Source organism: Monoraphidium neglectum, assembly GCF_000611645.1.
Source record: "Monoraphidium neglectum strain SAG 48.87 unplaced genomic scaffold scaffold00129, whole genome shotgun sequence".
Lineage (NCBI taxonomy): Eukaryota > Viridiplantae > Chlorophyta > Chlorophyceae > Sphaeropleales > Selenastraceae > Monoraphidium > Monoraphidium neglectum.
Window position 1 is genome coordinate 33944 of NW_014013499.1, and position 8127 is coordinate 42070.

Genomic DNA, 8127 nt, shown 5'->3' on the forward strand with positions numbered 1-8127 from the left:
CCGCCTCCTCTGCAGACGTCGGCGCGGCAGCGCGCGCAAGGGCGTCTGCGCGGCGCCTCTCTGCAGCCGCGGCCGCGCCGACGCCCGCTGCCGCTCTGTGGCGGATGCTCTGTCCATGATCATGCTGGAGGAGTGTTTAGGGCGGGGTGGTGGTGCGCGGTGGGGGGGGGGGTCCATGAGTTGAGAGCTGCCGGAAGGTGGCGGGCGGATGGCGGGCGCAGGCGGGGCAGTCCAGTGGAGCAGCCACAGCGCTCAAGGCGCTCTGGCAGGCGCCCGACCGCCTTACCTGCTTCTGGCAGCTCTTTGAGGCGTTCTTGTCGCGCCTCATGGTGGCGCTGGCGTGTTTGGAGACGGGCATGGTGGCTGAGTCCGGGCGGGTTTGTTTTCCGAAGGTGGTTGGGTGTTGGTGAAGGCTGATCGTTTTGGACGATTACATTCTGTTCCAATTTTCGCCATGTCCTCAACAAGGGCGCGTTCGGACTCTGCAGGCCACCTGCCTGCAGGACTCCCGCGCAATGCTCACGCCTCGTCAGCAGATAGAGCCAACGCGCCAGCCTTGCAGCGGTGGGGCCCCCTGCTGCGCTGCCCCTGCCTGTGGTGACGCCAACATGATGACGGCAAGCAAATGTCCTGGCACAGGCAGGCGTCACTCGCGGGGGCCATCGCTGACATGCACTGCAAGGGGCTGCCTCTCTACATTATGCTCAACCCCTGCTGGGCGGCTCCACAAGCAGGCGACAGTGGGGCGCTGCAACAAATCCTGCACTCTTTGGTCCTGGGCTCAGCGGCTCGCAAACCTGCAGCTTCCTGGATGGCCGGCGCTCACAGCGCGCAGGCGCGAGCTTGGCGGCGGTTGGGCTGTTGGAGTGGACGCTTGTCCTGCGCAGCGGAAGCACTCCCAAGGCGCCGCACAGTGACTCCAGTGCAAACTCCTAAAGCCCTGTGGCATCATGCGGGAATGCGCCAGGTCCCAATGGCGCCTGCTTTACTAACAAAAGTTACAAATATGTGCAGTTTGTGTTGATGAAATTACCGCACTCATCGTCCTGGAGGGGCAAACAGGCATGAGTTGCCAAGTGTCCAGGCACACAAGAGGGCCAACGGCAACAACAAAAGAATGCATGAAGAGGCAGCAGAAGCAGGCAAAAGTGCATGCCGCAACTCAACCACGACATTCGGAGACAACAAAAGAGGGCAGGCAAGAAACGGGCCGAGGAGGCCAGCAGCAATCCTGCCGCGTGGTTCAGGCCCACCACGGTCCCAGTAACGCAGCACACCCCACCCCCAGGTGCTGGCTGCCACAACAGCACACGCATGACCCAAGCAAGGAGGCATGTGTGCGCTGCACGATGCCTTCTCGGCGCGGTCTACAACACACATGCTTCAGTGTGGCGCGCTGGTGATTTAGTCAAGGAGCGGTTCGGGATCCAAGCCTGCTGCCCTTAGTGTACCCAGGTTCCCACACAGTCTCCCCATGGCAGAGCCGGATGAACGCTTCACAATCCAAGCCATCCCAATGGCCCTTACACATGCAGGCAAAAATCAATTGCGGCACCAGGGTCAATCAAAACAAACGGATCATGAGTGTCACAGCCAAAGCAGCAGACGCCCATTGCCGCATGCAAGCGCTGTGCTGCAGTCAAACCATTTGACACAGAGCAAGGAAGCCATGCGACCAACAAAGGTGGCAACGCAGCTGGACCATGGGACAACTCCCCGATCACGAAAAGACCAGCAGACAGGGCTATCCCCGCTGCAAACCAGCCACCCAGCAGCCGCGCTTGCCAAACCCACTCTGCCTCCCCCCTTGCATCGCTGATGACACGCGCCTCCAACTGCCGCCGCTCATCACTTGTCGCCCGTGGCCTTTACCTCAGCGCTGCTGCCAACCGCCACGGTCATGCGTGCGAGCCAGTCGCCAATCTGTAGCAGGCGGTGCGGTGTCAGGGGCCGGTGCCAGGAACGCAGTTGACCGAGCGCGCCATCCACGAGCATACAACACACCCACACCCCTGCACACCGAAGCCCACCACCCCAGGCTGCTCTCTGCCCCTCCCTACCCATCAGCTGGCAACGCCATACGCCTTGCCCGCCGACCCCCACAAAGCAACGACAGCCCCCCCTGGCACAGCTGCACGCTGCCCCACTCCGACACCTGCGGCGCTCTCAATGCGCACACACGCCCCCGCAACCCCCTTGATCCAGCCATGTGCGCACCTTGGTGTAGGCCACCACATCGTTGTACGTCGGCGTCCCCTGCACCGCCCGCAGCACGCCGTACGCTGACAGGTCAGCGAGATTTGGGGCTGAGCCCCCCAGGAAGTCGCGGCCACCCAGGGCCGCCACAAACTTGTCCACCTCACGATACAACGCATCGCGAAGGTCGCCTGGCGCGCGGGGCGGCGCAGAAGGCGCGCGGTTGGCGCGGACCCGCGTTTGCTCGCATGCAGGGTGGCGGGAGGGCACGCGAGGCGGCCCGTGCCGCGGTAATGCTGCACGCGACGCAAAACAGGATGCTCGACCCACACGGTCGCGCCGTGTGTTCCGCAACAGGCCCCAAGCTGCGGCCAGGGCATGAGCAGCTGCCAAACCCGTGCCAGCGCCCACCGTCGATGCCGTACTTCTTGGGCATGCCCTTGCCGACGCGCCACATGATGAGGGACCCCCCCAGCCGCACCGCCTGCTGGCTGGCCCAGTTCCAGTGGGACTGGCCCGCGATGTAGCTGAACGTGTCCCACGTCTCACTGCGGTGTGCGGTGTGTGTGTGTGTGTGTGAGTGTGTGTGCGTGTGTGTGTGTGTGTGTAGCGTAGAGTAGCAGGGTGCATGGGTGCGACCAGCCCGCAGGGAGGGGAGAGCGCAATGACGTCATGTGGGCGCCGGAGGTGTCCACGCGGCTTGCAGGACAAGAGTGTACGCAATTGAGCAGCGGATGGTGCCAAGCCGCGGCAGCAACAGGGCCCTGCCGCTACCACTCAACATCCGCCGCTGGCAAGCACCTGCCCTCCCCGGCGTACTGCTGCGCCTCCCCAAAGCTCTCCCAAGCCCAGGGCCCCAGAAGCTCACTCCCATGAGCGGTAGATGTTGGCGGTCAGCAGCCGCACAAACCGCTCGTCCACCCAGCGCCGCCACTGCGCCTCCTCCTCCGCGCTCTGGCCGCCGCTGCTCGTCTCGCCGCCGCCGCTGCCGCCGCGGCGCAACCTGCGGGGCAGCAGGCCACAGCCAAACCTCAGCTGCGCCTGTCCCGACACGCGTCCTCAAGCATGCAGAAGCGCCCCTGCAATGGCGCCCGAGACCCTCCCAGCAGGCCGCCTCACCAGCCGCTCTGCTTGGCAGTCGCAGGCGCCGCCGCGGCGGGCGCCTTGGCGCGCCCCGCCGCCTCCAGCTCCGCCGCGAGCTCGCTCATGATGGCGCTGCTGTCCATGGCCACCCGCTGGCCGGCGTCCATCTTGATGACCGGCACCTTGCGGTAGGTGGACCACTTGAGCTCCGCCTTGGTCAAAGGGTTGACCTCCACGGTCTCGTAGGGCAGCTGCACGCGCGTCGACCGCGCGAGCCGGTGCGCGGGCCGGGGCGCGAGGTCAGGCGCGACCGGGCGCGTGCGTGGACATGGGGTGCGCGCGGCTTGAGCCGCCACCGCGCCAGTGCTTGCCGAGGGTTGCTGAAAAGCACCTACAGCCTTGGTCCGGCAGAGCTGACCCGGCGCGTCATGATCCAGCTCTCTAGGCACGCACTGGTCAACCCCTGTCTCCTCTCTGCAGCACCCAACAGCATTCACCTTGTAATAGTCTAGCATGGCCTTGACCTTGCAGCAAAAGGGGCACACCTCATACTGGTACAGCACAATGTCACGTGGCAGCCGCCCGCTGGCCGTAGGCCGTGCGTACGGGTCAGCAGGCGGCTGCGAGGGCGCCTGCTTGCGCGGCGTCGGCGGCGCGGGGCCAGGAGGTTGGTGGCTCGCAAATATGCCAAGGTAGGCGCTTGCGATCAGGCCGTATGCGTTTGGAAGGCGCGCCACAAGCGACTGCCACACAACCACCTCACCACTGGGACCGAAGCGTCGGCCTGCGCCTGCCCCAAGGACGACGAGCTTGTGAACGCGGCGGCTGCGGCAAATGTAAAAGCTGCAGCTGCAAATCCTGACGCGCCTTGGCTTTGCCGATTCCCGGAGTTGCTGCGCGAGGGAGCGAAAATCGTCAACATGATCTGAAACGCCCCGTCGTCCAAGATCAACACCAAATTAACTCACGTGATATTAGCAGCCCATGCCACATGCCGCGCCTGCAGCAGGGCTGGCACTCCAGCCTGCAGGGCTGGAAGTGCGCGCAAAGCAGGGATCGCAGCCCGCAGCAGCATCCTGCTGTTCAAATGGACACACAGATGAGCTATGGGTGTGGGCGAAAGTACAGAGCAATCGGATCGCCTCGATGCAGTGGTCGTCATCGTCGTCGGCACTGGCGTCACTGCCATGAGTGCGCCACTCGCCGCCACTTCGCCTGGTCATGGCACAGTTTGTTTCATTAAAGGAGCTCATACAGCGCAGGCCGTGCCAACTTTGACATCAAAAACCTACCTGGCTGGTCCTGGCTGCTATCACAGATGGCTAGTGCCGGATGAGCAGGTGTCCCCGGCGTGCCGTCACACCTGACACGCAGGGGCTGTCAGCGCAGGCGCAGTCGACCAGCCACCAGACGGACACGCCTCACCCAGGAGCCCCACACATTTTGACGCAGAAAATCTTTTACAGCGCTGCTACAGGCGACTGATCAGCACCCTGAAGTGCAGCACAGCAGTCGACCGATGCTGCAAGTCAACATGGCCTAGGCCCGATCAAGATCAGGCGAGTCGCCTGCAAACAGGGCCTCCCGCAAGTTGGCCCACACGTCCAATGCATAAGCGCCCAAAAGGCGCCACCCTACTTGCGCAGCGGCCGCAGCGCCCACGCACCCCCGGCAAGCAGCAGGTTGCGCGGGCTGAACGCCACGTGCGCCACTGGCGTCGCGCGCGTGCGCCACACGCGCAGCTGCTGGTACGGCCGCTGCCCCCCCTGCCCGCCTCCCCCACCGAGCTGCGCTTGCTGACCGCCGCCGCCGCCGCCGCCGCCGCCGCCGGCCGCCGTGCCGTCCTCCGACAGGCGCGCGCCGCCAGGAGCACCAGCAGAGCCCACCATCGCCGCAGCCTTCGCCCCCGCTACGAGCGCCACCATCGAATTGTCTGCGGCGGGGGCGCTCCACAGCCGCAGGGTCAGGTCGGCGCCGCCAGAGGCCAGGACGGAGCCAGCGCCGCGGCTGTATGACAGCGACCAGACGGGGCCCTCGTGGCCTTCCAGCAGGGCCACGCGCCTGTGCATCACGGGGTGGGCGTGTGTGTGTGATTGTGTTATTGTGCGTGTGTACGTGGGCATGTTTGTGATTTTGTGTAAATGTGTGTGTCAGTAAATGTGGGGGGGGGGGGAGGAGCAGGGCCAGCAGGTGCTGTGTTTTGGAAGCGGTGAGCGGGCCGATCAAGATGATGCCGGCTGGCAGAGTACGGGAGCCAGCCCGCACGCGCTGCTCGTCTCAACCCAGGGAGCTCTAGTTCCGCCGGCCGCGTGCTATCTGCGTGCCGAGCCAGAGAGGCGGCGGCCTCACTTTGCCGAGGCAATGTCGTAGACGCCGATGCTGCCGTCCTCCGCCGCCGCTGCCAGGTGGCGCCCGTCCGGCGCGAACGCAAGGGCCGTCACGCCGCCGCCGCCGCCGACGCCGCCGATGACGCGCGCCGCGCGGCCGCGGCGGACGTCCCACAGCCTCACGCTGCGGTCGGCGCCGCCGGTCGCGACATAGTGGCTGTTGGGGTGCCACCCCACGACATCCACGTCCGACGCGTGGCCTGGCGGCGAGGGGTGGTTCGGGAGTGCGGTTCTGATGAGGGCGTAGCATTGCTGACAAGCAGCCCACCCTCCCCAGCGTACCCATTGGGGCGCTGCGCATCGCAAGCTGGCACAAGAGGACTGGGCAAACTCTGCCTGACAAGCCACCTGATTTCCCTGTCTGCACAGCCATAGCGGCAGTGTCCACACCCCCCACCCAAAAGAAAATTTGGCTCTCTGCGCCACCCACAACGCACGCATGCCCCCACCTGCAAGCACCCTCAGCGGCCGCGCGGCAACCTCTGTCGCCCAGATCCGCGCCGTCCTGTCCGCGCCGCCGCTCACAAAGTAACCGCCGTTGGGGCAAGCCGCCACCGCCCACACCGGCAGCACGTGCCCGCGGTACGCTGCGAGGCAGCGCCGCAGCTCGGGGCTCCACACGCGAACGGCGCCGTCGCCGGCCGCCGAGAGCAGCAGCTGGCCGTCTGCGGTGAAGTCCAGGTCATGGACGGCTGCGGTGTGGCCGTACAGGTGGGTGGCGGCGCGGTCCGCCAGGTCAGCGAGCTCCTCCTGGGGGTGAGGGGTCGTGGGGGGGCCGTTGAGTAATGTTGACGAGTCACATTGAGAGTGATGCGGGGTGAGGATCTGTGAGCAGTGCAAGTTTTGCTGGTAAATTTCGAAATTGAGAGACGCATTATAAAAGTGGGCCTGTGGGTGCGTTCACACAACGCAAGCTAGATGGGCAAAGGACATGGGGACAGGGGCCTGAAGGCACGCAACAAATGTGTCGGTGTAGCTGCGCTGGGGAAAGCGTCGACAGGCGGAGCGTCTGTTGTTGGTGGCTTCTGGAGCCATTCAGTGCACCCTCACTGAAGAAGGGCGCGAAGCAACCACGTCGCCACGCACAGCCCTGCAGCAGAGGCCTCGGAGACAATGGCCACCCAGCCAGGCGCTCCGCCAGCGGTCTGACAGGGCCCGCCCGCTGCCCCGCATGGCCCCCGCACCTCCAACTCCTCCTGCTCGTCCGCCGGGTCCTCGTCAGCGTCGTACCACCCGTCCTCCCCTCCCTGCTGCGGCTGCTGCTGCTGCCGCCGCTGCCGCCGCGCGTCGGAGCGCCGCTGCAGCTGCTTTGCCTGAAGGGTGCGCGCCCTACCCAGGGACTGTGCGCAGCGCGCCAGGTCCGGGAGAGGCGGCGAGGCGGGTGCCGGCAGGCGGCATCACATTTGCGGCGCTTCATGCGGCTGGGAAACAGCCTAGATCCAGGCAGGCTTGCCTAGATACACCAGCCTCGCGCTGCAAGGTAACCCATCACAAGGCAGCAACAGCATACAGCCCTCCTGCCCAGCAGGCCGACAGCGGCGGTGCCGGTGGCAGGAGGCCCACCTGCAGGTTGAACAGCCGGATGGACGAGTCCGCAAACCCGGCCGCCGCGTGCCTGGTCCAGGGGTCAAACGCGAGCGAGCAGCAGCTCTGCCGCGAGTTGGTGAGGGTGAAGAAGCAGCAGGAGGGCGGCTCCGAGGGCGACACGTCCGCGCGGTTCTCAATGCTCTCGAAGACTTCGCGGCGCATGGCGTCAGAGAAGGGCAGCAGCGGGATCTGTAGGGCAGGAGGGTCGCGGTGGTGCGTTGCGTGGGGTTGGAGGGGGGAGGGGGCTGTAGCTGCTGGTCGTCAAAGTGCGATGTGTCACGTGCGCGCACGCGTGTGTGTGTGCGTGTGCGGATGTGTGTGTGCGTGTGTGTGTGTGTGTGTGTGTGTGTGTGTTGTAACAAGCTTTAGTGCATGCAAATCGGCATAGGCAGCCTCCATCGCAGGTCCCATCCTCTGTGAAGGCGCAGGCCCCTCAGCACGGCACGACGCCGTGGCCCCAAGCCGTGCCCCACCTGCGGGTCGACCCGGCTCTCCTCTAGCTCCCGCCGCTTGGCTTTGACCGCCGCAACCGCCTTGTCCCTCGCCGCCTTGGCGCGCCGGCTCAGCTTCTCCACGCCGGCCCCACCCGCCTGCGCCTCCGCCCCGCCCGCCGCCCCGCCTGCCGCCAGCTGATCGGCGCCCGGCACCGCAGGCTTGCTGGCCCCGTCAGCGCCATCGCCGGCCGAAGCGGCGGCCGCCGCTGCAGCTGCCGCCGCCGCCTTTTCGGCTTCCTCCTCCAGCTGCAGCTTAGTGACAGCGTATGCATCCTCCAGGTTGTATGCCTCCCCCTTGAGCAGGCTCAGCACGAGGGCCCCCTGGTTCACGGACGCGGCGCTCTCGCTGGCGCGGCCCTAGGGGTTGGGGGGCACACAAG

The 8127-nt window shown here is 65.9% G+C and overlaps 3 protein-coding genes across 3 annotated transcripts in view; all 3 read right to left on the reverse strand.

Annotated features, from left to right (window-relative positions):
• Positions 1-358, reverse strand: part of MNEG_1320 (hypothetical protein) — a gene marked incomplete at both ends in the record, with an annotated part of 2020 nt that extends 1662 nt beyond the window's left edge. The window contains one exon of the mRNA XM_014050201.1: positions 287-358. Within this exon, the coding sequence (XP_013905655.1) occupies positions 287-358 (72 nt within the window). The remainder of the gene's footprint in view (positions 1-286) is intronic.
• Positions 359-1848: 1490 nt separating this feature from the next.
• MNEG_1321 (Prostaglandin E synthase 2) lies at positions 1849-3794 on the reverse strand (the record flags this gene model as incomplete). Its single annotated transcript, XM_014050202.1, has 6 exons — positions 1849-1923; positions 2218-2387; positions 2608-2744; positions 3065-3199; positions 3316-3530; positions 3777-3794. The coding sequence occupies 6 exons, from the start codon at positions 3792-3794 to the stop codon at positions 1849-1851; spliced, it is 750 nt and encodes a 249-aa protein (XP_013905656.1).
• Positions 3795-4913: 1119 nt separating this feature from the next.
• MNEG_1322 (Transcription initiation factor TFIID subunit 5) lies at positions 4914-7415 on the reverse strand (the record flags this gene model as incomplete). The annotated part of the gene is made up of 5 exons (XM_014050203.1): positions 4914-5340; positions 5629-5866; positions 6116-6416; positions 6851-7006; positions 7230-7415. 5 exons carry the CDS (start codon positions 7413-7415, stop codon positions 4914-4916), a joined length of 1308 nt encoding a protein of 435 aa, XP_013905657.1.
• Between the last annotated feature and the right edge of the window lie 712 nt (positions 7416-8127).